This window comes from Falco rusticolus, chromosome 8, assembly GCF_015220075.1.
Source record: "Falco rusticolus isolate bFalRus1 chromosome 8, bFalRus1.pri, whole genome shotgun sequence".
Taxonomy (NCBI): Eukaryota; Metazoa; Chordata; class Aves; order Falconiformes; family Falconidae; genus Falco; species Falco rusticolus.
This window is the reverse complement of record NC_051194.1, coordinates 50,811,876-50,829,851: the sequence shown is the minus strand read 5'-3', so window position 1 is coordinate 50,829,851 and position 17,976 is coordinate 50,811,876. Positions and strand designations below refer to the sequence as shown.

General features: G+C 49.9%; 1 protein-coding gene across 6 annotated transcripts in view; it reads right to left on the bottom strand.

The window, feature by feature from the left end:
• Positions 1-2,398: 2,398 nt before the first annotated feature.
• Positions 2,399-17,976, bottom strand: part of NRP2 (neuropilin 2) — a 90,714-nt gene continuing 75,136 nt past the window's right edge. For 2 of the 6 annotated variants that reach the window (XM_037397718.1, XM_037397719.1), the window contains exons 16-17: positions 6,499-6,567; positions 2,399-5,870 (exon numbers count right to left, since the gene is read on the bottom strand). In XM_037397718.1, coding sequence (XP_037253615.1) covers positions 5,566-5,870; positions 6,499-6,567 — 374 coding nt within the window. In that variant the 3' untranslated portion in view covers positions 2,399-5,565. Of the gene's footprint in view, positions 5,871-6,498; positions 6,568-14,045; positions 16,931-17,976 lie in introns of those variants that run through there. The other 4 variants (XM_037397720.1, XM_037397721.1, XM_037397722.1 and 1 more) reach the window with 2 other exon arrangements.

Here is a 17,976-nt window from a genome sequence, read left to right as displayed (position 1 = left end):
GCAGCTGATGTAAGGCTGAAAGGACACAGTGTGGACAGAGCAGTGTGACACCAGCTGCGGTGGGGTGCCTGTGCTCAGCTCACCAGGAGTCAGCGCTTGGGGGTTCACCAACACCTTTTGTGTCCAGGTGGGTTTAGCCCTTTGGAGGAGTAAAGGGGGAAGGTGTGAGCTGTTTCTGTGCAGCTACAGTAAAGAGAGCAATCAATCTTCCCCGGGGAGGGGAAGTGGGGAGCTGCTTGGCAGAAAGAAGGTGCCTTTATGGGTGCTAGTCATCATGGTTTGAGCGCAGGGAGCCTGGCAGATATGAGCTGTAAAGGCAACGTGCTGCATACAGCATGCTCCCTGTGGTCCCCATGTGGAGGGGATGGGAGCACTGGCCTCCCTGCCTGCCAAAGTCACTGTCCAGGGTAAAGCCAGCGCCAGGTTTCGCTCAACCCCTTTGGATGGTTGGTGATAATGCCAGGCTCTGGGAGACAGAGGAGCTCTTCAGAGAGAGACAGGAGAGAGAGGTGACGGGAGGCTCCACTTGCACCTGCCTGCAATTAATTAATTACGAATCTACTCATTAGCTCAGCCCCATGGCTCCCCCTCACTGCCAAGCCCCCAGCTGTCCAGAGAGCAAGTCATTATTTGAAAAGATTTCCCATTAAACACAAAAGCAAAGGAATATTTCCAAGAAGAGGCAAGAGAGACAGCGAGCGTGTGTGCACGATTGCAATCAGCTCTCAAGGATGTGCTGGAGCGTCTGGATTCCCATCTCGGTGCAGCCTGAGAATGGTGAAATAGATTTCATTAGCCCGCTCAGTCACTGATTACTCTCGTGCTACACGGACCGCCCTCGTGGCCCCCCCACACTCCAGCTTCCTCTGGCAGTGGGTGCCCGTGTGTGCATGGCAAGTGCACACAGGTGCCTCTGGGTCTCAGCCCATCCCCCCCAAAATGCGATCCGAGCTAAAAAATACACCCTGAGATTCCCATTTCCTGAAGCGGGTGCCTGCCTCCCCTTTGTGCCCAGGTGGCAGCTGCAGCCCGGCTTTCAGGCTTTTAACCCAGCCAGTGCACACATCTGCTTTGCCACCCGTTTTTCTATTACCTGCTTTCTGCTCCTCGCTTTAGCGGAGGCGCCTCTTTAACCGCAGTGATTTACAGGCGGTGTTACGGCAGGACGGGTCTGACACTGATTGAGTCGCTTATCTGCCGTCTCTGTCCTGCTCTCTGACAGCCTCTCCCCCAGGTATCAATCTGCACATCAGTTCTTTATTCCTGGGTAAGGGAAGAGCTGTCAAGGTTGCAGCTACACTGTCATCTTCATCTAAGCTGCCAGCTGCCCTTCATCGCTTAAAGACCCTCTTTAACACACATGTGCTTTGGGAGGGGGCCACCGTGTTGGAGGTAAGGAGATGGCAGAAAAATTTCATTTGCTCTCAGGGTGCCTGGGGCTTGATGGATTGGCTCTCCTTTGTCAGACTGCCCGTAAATAAACAAGAGTTTCCATGCCGTAGGTTCAGCCCCACTGCTTCTCCAGCTGGCTCCTGGCAGTGCGGTACAGGGAGAGCAGCAGGGTGCTGGGACCCTGGTGAGATGCGAGGCTCCCTCAGTCCAGAGTCACCATCAGGGCAGTGGGAGAGAGGGTGGAGAAGGCAAGTGCATGGGGCCAGGCTTGGCTTTGGCGTTTGCCTGGAGTCCTTGCTGCTGGATACCTCTTGTAACTGCTGAGCACAGGGCTGAAGCTGGATGGCAGAGGGCTAAGCCATCCCGGTCACTCCCTGCCATTGCAGGGCCGTGGGACCAGGACAGGGATAAGCTGGCACCCAGCTCCTGCAGGCTGGTGAGGTGGCTCAGCTGGGATGGTCTGGCTCCCAGTACAGCCTGGCAGAGAGGGTGCAGGCTGCTCCCTGTGTGGTGCCTGCACAGCCATGTGCTGTGCTAAGTGACCCCCGGCCATCACCACGCTGCGCAGTTGCACTGCAAAGCCTTGACTGCACCTTTCTGCTCAGCACCAAGCTGTTTTAGCCTTAAATGACATTTTTCTTAGCCTAAAGCCACACTCCTCTCCAGGATCGCCAGCAGCACCGTGCAGCAGTGCAGGGTGGCAGGCAGGGACATGTGGCTGCTTTTGGGTTTGTGTTCAGGTGCTGTTCTTTGGCCAGAGCAGCTTCCAGCCATCCCCAGCTCTGGGAGGACAGGCTGTGTCCCAGTGGGAGGACATGTGTGTGCACAGGGTCTGTGTAAAGCCCCCTGTCACCTGGGGGTGACTCGAAGGGGTGGGCAGTGTGCATGGCCCTGCGTGCCTTCAGCTGTGCCTCGGCTTCCCTGGGGTTTCTAGCTGCCCTTGGCCCTCTCAGTTCAGTTTCCTTACTGCTGCTCTTTGATAAATAAAAAAGCCACTGAAACATAATCTCTACCATAATGTTTATTAAATAGTAATTTTAAAAGGTTTTTATACAAATCATATAAACACAGTTTGATTTTTTTTTTTTATTTTTTTTTTTTTTTACACCGAAGAATCACAGTAAAAGCTCTTTAAGTCCGTAAGTCCTGGCTCAGCCAGTGAATGGTCAAACACCTTGAACTGCAAACCTTGGAGAAGTTCCATTTCTGCATATAATTTCTTAATGGTTTAATTCCCATGCTCACCCCGGCACCTTCCCACAAAACGAAATCACCCAGCACTACAGCCCGCCTGTTAGCAACACGTCCTCACCATGGGAAGGGTGTGGAGGCAACAGCCCATTTCAGCAAAGGCATTAACACCAATTTCTTTTTTTTTTTTTTTCTTTTTTCTTTTAGGAGTTTCACAGAGGGAACTGCGATCAGCAAACCTAATCTATTTGCAGAGGAGGATGCAATGAGTTGAATGCACTGATGACTTTTTTTTTTTTTTTTTTCCCCTGTTGAAGTTACAATCAAACACAGTTTTCTGTAGAAGAACAGTAAAGCACCCAGCAGAGGTAAGTGAGGTATCGGCTTTGCAGCATTATTGGCCTGCTCCCGCCCGGCAAGCGCACACGTGTGGGCCCTGCCCCATCTGGAAGGGTCAAGCAGGACATGCAGGGCGGACACTTCGCTGGGCCTGTGCCAAGTTAGTGCCAAGATCAGCAGTACTCTCCTGCCCCAGATCAAGAGATATATTAACACGAGTCAGTCCCACGGAATAAGTCACATACACGATACATACAGAGAATTCACGTGCGTGTGCAAACACACTATTTCTGAATATATGTATATATGAACTCTTCTCTCTGTACGCCTACTAGACACCATAACGTCACCTTTTTAATTATATATTTTCACCTATTGTTTGCCTAAGTCGACTTTTCTACTGTATGGTCCTTTCCCATTCATCCTTCCCCTTTCCTGTGATTTGAGGGGGATAAAATCACCAAGCAGCAGCAATGCAGCTTTGAAATGGTCTGGTACATTTCCTCTTACTGCCTCTGTTTCTTTTGTACAGTAAAATAACTCCCCTGTGGAATCTGTCCGTGAAGAACGCCAAAAGAAATAAGGTGATTCGAAAGGAGAATCTGAGTAACATTTACTGCTGTTCCTGTTGGGCGCACAGTGTGAGTTTAAAAAAACGAAGGTCTCTGTGTGTGCATGTCTCTGTGTGTGCGTGTATGAACTGTGGATGTTTTGATGACACAGCTGCCCGTATCTGCTTCCCCACTAACACAGGCATCTGCCTTCAAGTGGAGAAGTCTTTTTTTTCCCCCTAAAAACTTACTGTCTGATGGAGCTCTGCATGAAACACTAGACAAATATTCCTGTTCCCACTACACCAAGGAGCAGCTGTGGCACTGTCCGTGCTCATCTCCTCTCCAGATGTTGCTTGCCTCCCCAAACACCTGGCCTCCAGCGGGATGTGTTTGCAGGGGCTGTGCAGACTGAGCTTCACAGCACATCACACCTTCGGCTCTCTGCAGTTAGCGAGAAAAAAAAAAATAATCCATCCTCAACCCAAACTATTTGGTAGGCAAAAAGTAAAATCAGGACATGTCAGGTATTTCCAAAGAAAAACCCAACGTTCTGGAAAGGTTTCTTGCTTATGTATGTGCAAGCTGATAGGGGTGATCCGTCTGCACTGAATTGGAAATGAAGGCGTCGGTTTCGGGTCCAGCATTTGAACTCTTTTTCTCCATTAAACTGTTTTCATAACACTCCTCTCCCACGGCACAGCGGTAAGTGGAGAGCTATCAGCTGCCAGACAATGTAGCCAGACCACTTGAAAGTAGAAGGACCAGACTTCTTCAGCCGGGCTCTACCCAGTAGAGAGTGGCGAAGAAGAGTGTTTTGCCGGGGAAGGATGAAGGCCTCGCTTGTTGTTTGATACAGCACTGATCATCAGACAGAGGAAAAATACTTCTTCTAAGGCACTTGTTCAAAGTAAAACAAAACACAGCTCATAAATAAAACTTCGGGTTTTTGCTACTGATGAGGAGCAGTGCAGCTTTGCTCCGAAGGAGATACAGCGCAGCCCTTTGGTCCAGCGGGGCTGGCGGCCCCAGGGAGATGGGGAGCACCATGAAGGGGAGGGGGGCTGGTTCCTGGGGCTGTGGGCACGGCTCCAACCTCCTTCCTTGCTCATTTTCCCTCCTTGGCACTTTGGACAGGCCTCGGCACTGTGCCTCAAGACAAACCCCGAGTGAAGCCCCCTTCCCAAAGCCATCGCCTGAGCACTGGCAACCTGACAGGCTCTAGCTTTTGTTTGCTGCAATTTTCTCATTATAGCAAAAACAAAACAAAAAAAAAGGGCAGGATCAAGAGGGGTGGGAGATTCAAAGAAAGGCCTTCCTGATGAAGGCCTCAGCTGTTGCAGTCCAAGATCTGGATTTAATAAATGGCTGTTATTCACAAATCACTTTAAGGCTCTTCAGCTTCTCTCCAAGAGGTGCTTCTACACGTAGGGTTTCCTTTCTGTTTTATTTCTTAATGATTTCAGAAAGTGCTGCTGTTACCATCGACACTAAAGCCAGTATCCCACCTTTTCCCCCTACCAGGAGAAGGAAAGTTGAAGGTTACCACATGCTTCCATTTTCAGGACTGGAAACTGCAGCTTCCTGGACTTAGTGGGAAGTGCACAAATCCCTACAGCCAAAATGATACCTGGATGGGGTCTAAAATGGACAGGGGTGTGTGTGTGTGTTTGTTTTTTATTTTGAAAGACAGAATGGCTGAAGAAATTCCTCAGCCGTCTCAACAACTCACCAGAGAAAGGAGGTGGGATATAACGATCAACATTTAGTTCCTCACATCCAAAAGGTAAACCAGTCTCCCCACCACATCCCAGCCGCTCGCATCAGCAGAAAATGAAGATGAACCAACAAACAAGGGTCTCGGTCCCCCCTTGCCCAGCTCAGTCAGGTTTGCGGGAAAGCCCGCTCGGTCCTGGCAGAGCACGACCCACCAGCGGGACCTGGCAGCAGGAGTAGCGCCTCCCCTCGCTCCTCCCGCAAGCCTCCTTTCCCGTTATGGCATTCAGTTCCCATAGAAAACAGCAAAAAAATGTACCCCCCCGCCAGCCCATCTCACCGGGCACAATACCAAGGGTGATCCCCAGGGCACACATCAGGCCTCCGAGCAGCATTTCTGGTGGTTCATCTTGACTTTGTGCTTGATGCCGTCGTACAGCTCGAAGTTGTAGTTCTCCAGCGTGGTGGAGCTCCGTGAGGACAGCCCAGCGTACGAGCACGTGCAGTAGAGGAGCAGACCAGCGCAGATGGCTCCAAGGAGGACGCCCAAGGAGCTCATCGCTATGATGGTCACCAGGATGGGATCAAGGGTGTAGAGCCAGCTTTTTTCTTTGTCCAGCTTCGGGGTTCCTGGAGAGTTAGTAGAGAACAGTGTGTCGTTCCTATCCGATCCAAAGTAATCTGCAGTGGAATGGGCACTTATTATCCAGGGATCACTTTTTTCCCCCCACCTTCATGCATTTCTTACCCAGAGCTGTGGTGTCCTTACAAGAGTATAAGCCCACCCCCACCCCCCCCATAGGTATATTGCAGTGGGATTCACTAACCCTAGTCTAGAAGCAATGCAAAGCAGCAAACTACCAAGTCAGGTGTCCTGATTCACTTTTACATCTCAGGCTATGTAAACAGCATGCCAGCATTTTACACCCACTGAAACTCTGTCCCTTCAAGTGCCGTTGGGTTCAAAACTATGGAAACAATCTGTCACAGCTCCCAGATTTAATTTTCTCCATTTACAAGTCTAAAAGCCACGCAAGCAGCAATTAATGCTTGAAAGATCAGTTCCGCTTGTCCTAACACAAATACAATATATTGACTTTGCAAGGTTGCTGGCTGTTGAAAAAGGAAAACAAGAAAAGAAAATGAATGTCTTTGTCCAGACACTAAGCCACCACTTCAGCGCTCATTCCCAATCGTGTTCTAGCTCCTAACCCTCACTGAAGCTGAGGTTTGTGAGTAATTGTAGCATCTGATACTGAAACACATGCTCACATAAGATAAATTATCCACATGGCATTTGAGTACCAACCTGAATCATCGTTGTCTTCGAAGTCTTGCTCAGAGATTGGAAAGTCATCCTCCATTCTTGGGAAGTTCACTAGAACAACAAAATGGGAAGCGACATTTGTTAGAAGAGGCCTTTTGGAGACTTCATTGTTACTGGTCACTGGACTGGGAGACAGGCCAGAAGCAATGGTTAAACTACTGCAAGGCTTTTCCTCATGGGAGGAGGAAGAACACTTCCTCTTTTTCCTTTGGCTGAAGCCAGTGAAGACACTTGTATACTTGAGAGAACAGGATCTTCTCGCTACATCACATTTCGTGATCACCAAATGACCAGCTTTTAAGAAGAAAAGAGAGCGAGCGAAAAGCAAAGAAACCAGATAACTTGAATAGCACTAAAATATTGTCATTGGTGCCTGCATAATGGCCATAATTCACTATTAACATGCTCATGGGTATTATCCCTGCAACTGTGAATAGGATCTTAGTGCCTATCATTACTTGCCACTAATGCTAGATCCATTTAGCACACTCCACTTTTCATCTTTTCCCATACATCTTACTGGACACAGAGCTTCAATGACCCAGTTTCTCTTTGGGTTTCAGATAAATTCATAGTAATTTGAGGAAGTCATGTATCATCATTACATGTTTTAATGCAAAAGCTGGTTGAAATGGGGAGAGCAGCAAATGGGTGTCCATATCTAGGCATTTATGTTAACATTTCTCTGATCTAAATTCCTTTTAGTGGTGACATTTCTTTTTATTGTTCAGCACAGATCAAGCACTAGTAACCAAATGCACATGCTGTAATCTGAGCAGAAGTTATTTTCCTGTGCAGTCTTCCTAGCATTATCTCTACGTATAGTTACTATGGCTCTGTCTCAGTTTTCCAAAAGAAAATGTCCTTTCATTTCGATCTGCTTAGATTTTTCAAAGCTGGCTGTAACTTGGGGTGCTTAACTGAGAAGGCACCTCAAAATGATCAGGAATGCAGAAAATCAGGGACTACTAGAAAGCGGTAGAAGTCACATCCTTGAAATAGTTGTGGTTAAAAACCAAGGCTACTTTGCCTCTTGTGCAAAAACAGCAAGAAGAGTTTAAAGAGGTTACTCATAAACAACCCAAAGCAAAGAATATAACCTGTGCCTAAAAAGCCATGTGCAAAGAAATTTTGCAAAACCTTAAAAAAGAATATTTATACAGAGATTTAGGACTTGAAAAGGCCTCCTGGATTGTCAAATCCATTTTTTTGCTATCCCAGGCAATGGTATCAGGTAATCCCTGTCACTTGCAGAGCAGGGTCTCTGCCGAACACCATGCTGCCCCGACACCACCTTACACCTGGCTGCAGTGATCCTCTGTGCTGGTACTAATGATACCTTCCCATATATTCATTCTTTGGGCAGAATTGTCTTTTGCCTTCTGCACTCAAAGGATTAAGGGATTTCTTTGCATTTTCAAGCGCATCTAGCAACAGGAACACACAAAACCCAGCACTTGCCCCTCCTGACGATGAGCTCTGTGTCTAGCGAGCCAGGTAATTAAGCCGACTCGAGGCTGCTGGTAGCTTGTTGAAGAAACATAGGTGCACACCATCTTCTGTAAATCCTCACTTTAGTGGCGGGTTCACATGATTTCTCAACACTTCCAGAACTGACAGGCCCAGATGGCAACATCTTAGGGCTGGGAGAACTGCCTGAGGGTCTCTTGCAAACATTTAGAGCTGAACATGTGGAAAAATAACTTGCAAAGCAGTTTGCATGCAGAGACGTCTGCTTTGCTAGTCCTCTGTCAGAAGACAAGCAGTGAAATTTGCCATCCGTGTCACCCACACAGCCCCAGGGAAACTGTAGGTTGCTCGAACACAAGCAAAGGTTGAAATCGGCCCACAGTCCGCCCAAGGAGCCCATGTGCATGGAAGGGCCGTTGGAAGTTTTTTGCCTTTCCGTATTGCAGCTCTCTAAATTTTGTGTGAGAACAAGCTAGCAATTTGGTGCTTTTTTATTTTCCCAGGGTAACCTTGAGGGAAAAGCCAGAAAAAACAAAGTATTGGTTAATCAACACTTTCAAAAGAACACCAGTTCTTCCAGGCTGAAAGGAATGCGCGCTGGGAAAACTTAAAAGGAGAGAACATTAATACAAAAAAGTCCAGCCCAAAATCTATTTACTCTTTTAGCAGTTTTCTCAATTCCCCATGCTAATACGACTCCAAGTCCTCCTTAAACGATATCTTCCTCCTCCTCGCCCATTCTCCTTCCTCCTCAGGCCCACGGTAGGCCCTCATTCTTCTGCTCCCCGCACACTATTTCATTGCTATCAGATTCTCTGTTGTCACACCAGCTTTGGAAAAATACAACTCAACGTTTCTTTTTCCTTAGTGGGGTTTCTCGAGCCATTAACGAGTCGGCTCTAGCAGTGCGGCCACCTGTGGAAACTGAAGCTGGAGGTCTCAGTTCAGTTCCTAGGGGTGATGGTTTCCCGTCACAGAAACCAGCCCTCTATTTGTCATCAGTTAGGCTCCTCCGTGACAAGCCTCAACAACATTGTCACAAGCAGAGCAGGCCATGGAAAGCGGTCCCCAGAAAAGCCCTGCAAGCTGCTGGGCACAATGGGAGGAACACGCGTTGCCCCGTGCTGTGGAGAGTTGCTTCCTTAAAAGGCAGCTCTCGGGTGCAATTTACTTTGCATTTTAAAAGGGAAAAAATATGCTGGAGAAGGGTCGGCAAGAAGGCTAGGGGAAACTGTATTTAAACATGATGAATGCTTTCTCCTGAGTGAAAGGTCCTTTTTAAAGCACGTGTGCTGAACAATGGCTGTGAGCACCTAGCCAGTTATGCCCAAAAGATGATGTTAGTGATGCCGTTCAAAATGGCCGGATGCCGAGAACGGCTGTTATCTGTTGGATCTGAGAGCGCTGCCAGCTAAAAGGCTAATTTATGGGACCTGAAAAAAGAAAGATGAGATTCTAATCAAAGACAAGGCGCAACTAAAGTACCATGTTCGTACGAACTCACATGGGGGGAGAGTAGGAGAGAATTAGTATTACTAGAGGTTAAGGAGCTTCCATGTACATCTGTTTCAAAACAGCAGCAGGGGTGGGAAGGGCTGGGCCAGGGAGGGGGTTACTGGAAGGGGTGTGCCATGTGCTCCATACGCCTCGCCAGGGCGGATGGGGGAGGCACAAGAGCTGATGAGGGTCTCTGGTGTCTCACCACAGACATACACTTGCCTCTTGCAAGAAAACTCTCCAGATGTGCCGGAGACAGCTCACCTCTGCAAAGCTGAGGTCAGCGCATCCTATGGACCAGCACGTACCTCCTGCCAGCACACATGTCAGTGCCAGCCTGCCTGCGTGGGCTTGCCAGCAGTGCCCACCGCCTCAGGCAGCGACCTTTGCACAAGCCAAGGGCTATTGCTTTGGAAAGGACACCCAGTCCCAACTGCTGGAACCTAGGCACATTCCTCCAAGGCAAATGACCATCAATGCGGAAAAAAATGCTGTTTCTTTCTAGACTGACTTCGTCTGGTTTAAGTCCAGGCACAGAGCGCTGCCTCCTGCCAGATCCCTTCATCCCAGGGCAGAGCTGTGTCTATCACCACACATCTCTCTGCACACAGGCATTTACAGATGTCTTGGGCTCTTTCTAGGGGAAGAAAATGAGCCTCTCAGCAGGAGGTGCCTTTCCCAAATGATATATCAACCTTGTAGCAATTTCCAGCCCTTCATGTTGCCTGCCTGCAGCCTCTCAGGGAGCACAGGGGAGCCTGGTCCAGCGAGTGCCTGGGATGCACTCCTGCCATCCCTGTGCTCCTGCTCCCTGCATGGGTCTGGGGGCTCTGGGACCAAAGGGGATGCACCAGGTGATGGAAGTTTGTGGACTATGCTACGTACTGTCTTTCACTCCCCAGTGACATGACATCTGTGGCTGTGCCTCCCGCTGGCTGCCCTCTGGTCCTCTCCACAGTGGGGAAACAACTGTGTTGCTCACTTCCCTGAAAACAGCAAGTGCCCTCCTGCGTGCACACCCCTCTCTCCTGCTGCTACAACATCCACCTTGCCCACTGCTGTCCTGCCTGGCAAGGCGGGTGTCAGAGGTGCACAGCTGCTTTGCTGCCAAACAGCACCCACAAAGGCCTGAAACGTTAAATCCAGCTAAGCCCAGGAAAATGGGGTCAGAAATTACCGCTCCCCAGCCTTGGCAGAGAGAGGCAGAGCTCTGGCTCCACTCTCATCCTCGCTTTTCTCCCTTTGCTCATTCCCAGCCCTTTTCTCTCCACAGCAATAGCGTGACTCCAACACGCGTCATTTTGTTTTGACACAGCAGAGCAGCCGCCGTGGCCTTGCCTTGACACCGCTGCGTTTGGCGCCGCCGCGCTGCTCCTTCAGCTGGGAGCCCGGGGCTGGGGGCTGACACCTCCCACCCTCAGCGAACGGGGGGAAGCAGCACCAGGCACCGGGCACAAACACTCCCTCTGAAACCCCCACCGCTCTATTTCCAGCCGAAAATCTGCCTCACTTCTCTCTTCCCCGCTCCTCCAGAAACACAAAACAACTTTCGTTTACAAAAGGGCTAAATCCCTGCCAAAATTCAAATTGAAACAGTGCTTTGGCTACAGCTGAGCATTAAAGAAAGCGAACATGCAGCCTCTCCCCTGGCCCGGCCGCCCTCCACTGCACGGGAACCCCTGGACCTTGTCCTCAGATTGCCTCGGGGCTGCCCCAGGAGTGCTCGGTGCACACCGTGGCACCGTCTTCAAACCGAGGGATACTAAGGACCCTCTTGCACTCCTTGGCCTTCCCGCATGCAGACAAGTTGGGGAAGCATAGCTAGTCAGGTGAAGACGGCCACTGAAAGCACTTAGAGGCTCAAAGCCAGGCTGGCTGCTTGGTATGGAGACAAACATGAGCAGGCAGCTATTTCCAGCCCTGGCACTGCCCTCCGACGCGCGGCACCCTGCCCTTGCTGCCCACATGGCAGGTGGCCAAGGTGGCTGCCCAAAACACGGACCCTGCCAAACCCTCCCTGCAGCAGCCACATCCCCTGGTGCAGCCCGACCCTTTCCCAGCCACGTCTCGCTTTTGCACCTCTCCTCAGAGCCGGCACCAGACAAGGGAAACTGGTGCCGGTGTGTGCGTGTACGTACGCATTACAGTGGCACTACACAGCGTGGTTTTCCTCTCCCTCTCTCTTAGCACTGGACTACCCGGGTAAGGAGCCTCCATTCGGGTTCACACCGTGCTGGAGCTCACCAGTCCCAAACGGAGCAGCTCACCAGTGCAAGGGCAGCGCTGCCAGCCCACTACTGCCGTGCAATGGCTTGGAGCTGGGGGAGAAGCTGGCAGCTCTGCAGCATCTTGATATGTTTACCTCCCTCCCCGTTGTTGCTGTTTGTTTTTACAGCGGCAATGGCTAACGACATGATTCCTCAAACTGGCAGTCACGCCTGCAATCGCTGCTAAGAGCCGCCAAGGCCAGTGATGGAAGAGCTGTGGCGGAAAGCCAAGAGGCTGTCCGAGCTCGCCTCGGGGCTCTCGCTTGGTGCTTGTGCACCTCGCTCTGCTGCCCTGACACGGGATAAGCTGGGGCCAGCCCAAATAAAGTCAGTAGGTTTTCACAGGGTTTCCAGAGGGGCAAAAATCCCAACACGGCCCCATGCACGATCTGGTTTCTACCTTACTCCCTTGCATTCACCAGCAGAGGCATTTCAACCCTGCCCAGGAAAAGCCAACCTCGCCCTTACAAGCCTGGGGGAAAGCAGCTCTGGGCTCCCTGCACCAAGTGTCATCTTGCAGGTGCTTGCCCCGGCAGGAGGCTGACCCGGCCATGCGTCCCGTCTCCAGGCTGGGTGAACACGCACTGTGCTTTGCAGCCTGCTCCCGAGCGCTCATCTATCTCGGGCACACTGACATTGCCTGGGCAAGGTGCAGCATGGCGCTCTTTGCTTTGCCAGGCCATTGCTCCCTCTTTTGCACCCTCCATTAGCCACCAGCTTTGCCCCATCACTTACAGAGTGCCCGTGGGTCCCCTCCTGCCAGCCGCACGGAGTCGCTTTCCCCACAGCATGGCAGCAACTGCAGAGATAAAAAGACTGAAACCATCACCCCCCACACCACAGGAGCCACGTCCTGACTCTCCCCGTGGCACACAGGAAACATCAGGCTTCTACCATAATGCCGCTTCCTGAAATATGGAGCCCCTACTGCTACCCCAAAAAGTTTACCCCCTTTTTTCTAAGTGGACTCTTAAATGCCTGCAGTTACCTGCAGAAGAGGTTGCATCAAAATCACATGAAGTCGTACTTATTTTCTTACAGTGTGCTAATTTTAGCTGCTTTCTTCCCTGTGATGTGCGGCAGCCTGAGCAGCACCCAGCTCTCCGGTCAATCTGGCTGTGGCGCACATACAGAATAATTAAACCCTGAACGATTTCTCCTTTTCGTCTGTTTACTTAACAGAATTTTTTTCTTCCTTGTTGGGAAGCCATCAACCAGTGTCTCCCTCCCTGTTTTTTTGCATGTGCATATTTGTTTTGAATTTTGCTTGGACAGTCACTGAAGTGTACAAAATGCAAATTACAAGTGTATGGGCTTTGCTGTACAATTAGAGAAAAACAAAACCCACCAAAAAAAAAAGTGGCGTGGGTCCTCAGCTTTGCTTGTGTTTGAACAGCCAAAGCGAGGGATCACATTGAATTATTTTTCTGTTGATGGCCTGAATTCCTAGTAAAGCCAGGAAGTTTCATTGAAAAGCTGAGCTGTATGCCAGGGTAAAGAGTACAACAGAAGGAAAATAAATGCAGGAGGGAAATAAAAACCTCTCAAACTGGCAGCAAAATATATTTCACATGAAACGTGATGCTGCTGACTCGTCTGAGATGAGGTGCATCTAGAAAAGATAGGAAGGAGAGCGATGCTGCAGCAGAGGTCCCTGTAACAAGGCGGGAGGACTCAGGTGAAGGGAAGGCTGGGGACACACACCTCTCCAAACCCTCAGTGCTGCGACACCCGGGATGCTCCCACACAGTTCTCCTGTGCAGTCCGACACGCAGAGGCCCGGCAAGGATTCCCAGAAGAGGAATGCATTGCCTTTTGGTAACGGCTTACCCGGTTTTTTGTTGTTCTCAGGGACAGAGCGCGCGGCTCAGCTGAGCTGGCAGCCGAGCCGGCCCCCGGGGCCCTGGGAAGTTGGATGTCCTGTCTCCCGGTCCCGGCAGGAGAAATTCTGCATAATCACATTGAGCAATTTAGCACTTAAGCAACGTTAGCAAAATCCCCAAACAATCCCCAGTGTCAATCCAGCCACCCAAAACTCCCACTAAGGACTGGTACAAATGTAATGCATCTAAAAGCTGCTATTAATGGCCCAATCCTGAGTGCAGCGAGGCAGGGTGCACACACCAGCTGCGCTGCCGGGAGCTGGGGCTGCGCCCGGCAGGAATAGGCACTTCACTTTGCTAAAGAAAATAGCCCTGATGCTCCAAAAGAGAACATGGAGTTTTGAAAGGCCACTTTGCTTCAGCTGACACTGTTCTTATTAGCAAAGAAAGAATAAGGAAGAAAAACCCCAAATATTTGTATAAAAATATCATCATTTTATTACATTCCACACAATACATCTTCAAAGAGTTTCAAATTTCCACAAGATACTTTTCACACACAGGCAACTGGGCAATGCTGGGGATGTAAGGGCTCGAGGAGCGGGGGAGATCTGGGAATAAAAATCTTGAAGTGACCTTCTGTTTTGTCTTTGGTGATTTTCATTTGAAAGACAGGGTGCCACATTCCTCTCTGACACACCGATGCACACTGGCTAAGTTCATGGGGGCAAACCTGGTTGAAGTGAGGGGATCGTCTGACCTAGGGAGATTGAACTGACTTTGGAAACATGATGGTACTATCTGCTGACATGGCTTGGGCTGACCTGAAAACGCAGCAAGCACATGCCCTTACTTCATATATTCTCATGTGCGGCTGGCTGAGGAGGGGTGGGATTTCGCATCACAAACCATATGCAACACCAGTGTAACAAGGAGGCTTACAGAGAAAGTGCACTGGCCCTGCCTGCAAGGTGACAGGACCCCCCCAGGCTCCCTTCCAGCTCTGCTGGGACAGGCATGTCCCTCGAAAAGTTCCTGGGAGCCAGGCCCCGGTGGGATGCTGCCCCGAGCACCCACCACCCCTACCATGCTCACCATGCCAAATCACCCTGGGCTTTTCTGTGCTCCCTGCATGCTTTAGACACTTGCTGCTGCAGCTGAGGGGGCCCTGCTGAAATCTGTGAGCAGCATGAGGAGCTGAAACAGCCTGCATGAATAAAGGCAGGAGGGAGGGGAAAGCGACACCCCCATCTACAGAGAACCCCTGGGGAGAGGGCTCCGCTGCAATAGGGGCCAACACCACATATGCACAGCACCATTTGTGTTTCCACTTTTTCCCCAGACCAAAAGGAAGCTCAAGACGGCAGGGAATTTAACAGAGCTGCTTGTCTCGATTCATTTTATGCAATATTCATGGACAAAGGAGGGGTGGGGAGCACTAGCAAGTTTAGGAGGGGGGAGGGAATCTGATCACTCATCACAAATGAACACAAACAAGATGGAGAACCTTGCTCACCGGAGGTACTTTTTTTTGCCTGCAAACAGATTAGAGTTAACGATTCAAACCACTTTTGCATGTCATCATTCAGTAATTTATATAAGGCATTTCCACTACAATACGCTGGGCCATTCAACAGTCGGAGGCGTGTTGGAGGCTCCATCTCGCCTCCCTGGTTAAAGCAGCAGCAATAGCTGGGCCCCCCAGGTGCGCCTGCTAGGCTTTGCTTGCTAGATGTTAGATGCTTTAAGAAGCAGAACATTAGCAAACGGAAAACTAATTGACATTCTAGAAAGTCAACTGGCAATTTTTATGATTCAGCAGCTATGAATTGGGCAGAGGAGAAAAAAAAAACAAACCCAAAACCCAGAAAGGGGAATTATACTTGTCCCTTGAACATTTCTAGTAGAAAGACAAGAAGGAGCCCTCTCCCCCTTCCCTGTGTAAAAGCAAAACCATCAGCACCCAGAGGAGGATACTTAGAAAATAAATAAACCTTCAATTCCCAAGAAACTACAGTATTTAGCATCCACCTTAGACCTGCTGAAGTCTATGTGTTACCCTAAGGCTGGCTTTAAAAGATACAAACAAAACATTCATTATGAGCTTCTCTAATATAAGGCAACTTCAAATAGATTCACTTGCGGGTGGGGGAAGAGGAGGGATCCTCCCCACCACTTCCAAACAATGGCTGTGTTATCGTGTTGGCTGCAGAAATAATAAGATGGAGAGATCTTACTTTTTGGATGTCTATGAACCTCTCTGGATTCTTCTAGCCATCTGAGGTGGACATTCCTACTGTCCAGCCTGGCCTCTTCTTCTCATTTTGCACCCGAGACATTAACGCTATCAAACAAGAAACCCAGCCAAAGCTAGATAAGGCAACAAAAAAGCATTGCTCTCTTCCCCAAGTAAACAAATCAGGGTATTCACCACAAACACGTCCCAGACCTTCCAGAGGGGAGGCGGGAAGGGGGAGAAATAATAATAAAAAATAATAATAATAATAAAAAAGCATTCCCTGTGCAAGTAGAAGCAACAACAAGCAAATATTAAAACGGGGCTGTTTCTAAAGATACATTCAGTCAGTCAGACGAGCACACTCCCATGCACACTCGCAGACACAGATTTAGCACACACTCACACGCACAAGCCACGCACACAAGCTTCCAGGCTTGCCATCAAGTTTCCTTGCAGGTTGCCTACTGGGAGGAGATAAAAACAAACCAAACAAGCTTACCGACAAAAAAATATTCCCCAAACAAACGAACACAACAAAACAAAAAACCCCCACCCAACACCCCAAGACTCCTTGAAAAGTTATCGAAAGGGAGCGTTCACTTCTGAAGTGAAGGGGCGGTGTGTCTCTTCTGGCGATCCAAGATGCAGCATTAGTTTAGAGTTTGTAAAAGAATCGGGGAGGGCTGGGGGAACGGAGAAGGGATGGAGATGTCTAAGAGTTCACACGTATGCTAGGTAAGGAAAAAAGTGCAAAACTGAGGCAACGTATTTGAAGTCTTAGTTTCTGTCTGTCTGTCTGTTTTGTGTTTTGTTTGCTCTCTCGTTCCTGTTCGGCTCTCAGCAGCGCAAGTTGGGGTCTTGCTCTAGTTTTATGGTTAGGGTGGGCTCCACGGCCACAGGGGCCCCGTTGGCATAGTGGGAGGTTTTGTAGGTGATGGAGTGATCGCTCTTCTTGGCCGCATAGCGGAACCGGTGGTAGTGGAGCACAAGGGCCAGCGCGACGGAGACCAGCACCACAACAGCACCTCCGGCGGCAATAACGTAATACCAGTAGGCTGGGATGGGCTGCACTGACACCGTGTCCACTGTGGGCTCGGTCCCTGGCAGGAGGGTTGCCCCTGGGGAGGAGACACAGAACAGGGTTGCTAGGTGGGAGGCATGCAGACGCACAAAAAGAAACACACATGCTTTCAAGAGTACAGCACGGAGTAACACGAAGTCCCAGGGCCACCTCCGGATACGGGGCGTGCTCCTGGCAGGGAGCACAGCCTGGCATTTGCTGAGCCCACATATTCAAGGGCCTTTTTTTCCCCTTTTAATTAATTAGGCTGCCTGGATCGCAACACAAATTCCATATGCACGCTATTATTACTGTTATTTCTGGCACCAACGAATGTTTTTTCCCCTTCTTTTTTTTGGCCTTCTCCAGATCAGCCGCCTGGTTTTGTCTCTACATGGCAGATGTTGTCAAGCAGTGACAAAACACATCACGTTCCTAATTGGAGGAAGAGAGTAATCTCAGATGGCCAAGGAAGTTACCACAGAAGACCGGGAAAGAAATTACAGGGAGAAGCATTTGTCATTCTTGCGGAAAAGACAGAGAAGAAGATCTCTCTCTGAAAGTGCTCTGTACACAGATCAGGTCTCACCAGGCGCCCCATTCACAGACTTACAGATTTCCTTATTATCTTTTAAAGCAAGAAAGGATGGTTATGATTATTTACACGGCAGAGGCTGGGAAGTTCAACCCAATGCTCACGTAAGAAACTCATGCTCTCTGCAGCTTAAGCAAGTCAGGACTAGGAATTCATGCTGATAAAGCAAACACACCTAGGGAGGGCTGGAAAAGCACCTGCCTGCCTTGAATTCGAGGGCAGGCAGCGCCCAGGCTCAGCCCAGTGATGGCTAACCCTTCTTTCTCTTGCAGCTGCAGTGTGACGCAGGGCAGGGCTGCAAGGCGCTCTCTCCCTTCCCAGGTCATCCCGGGACAGCTCAGCGCACATCTGGTGCTCAGCCGCACAGCAGCTCGCTGCCAGTCCGCAGAAGCATGCACACACACGCCTCGGGCAGCCGGTGCCTGTGCGCACACCCACGGCCCCAGACCAGCTCTGCACCGCTCCTCCTGCACATGCTGCTCCCACTCCCCAGCTCTGCTCTCGAGGGC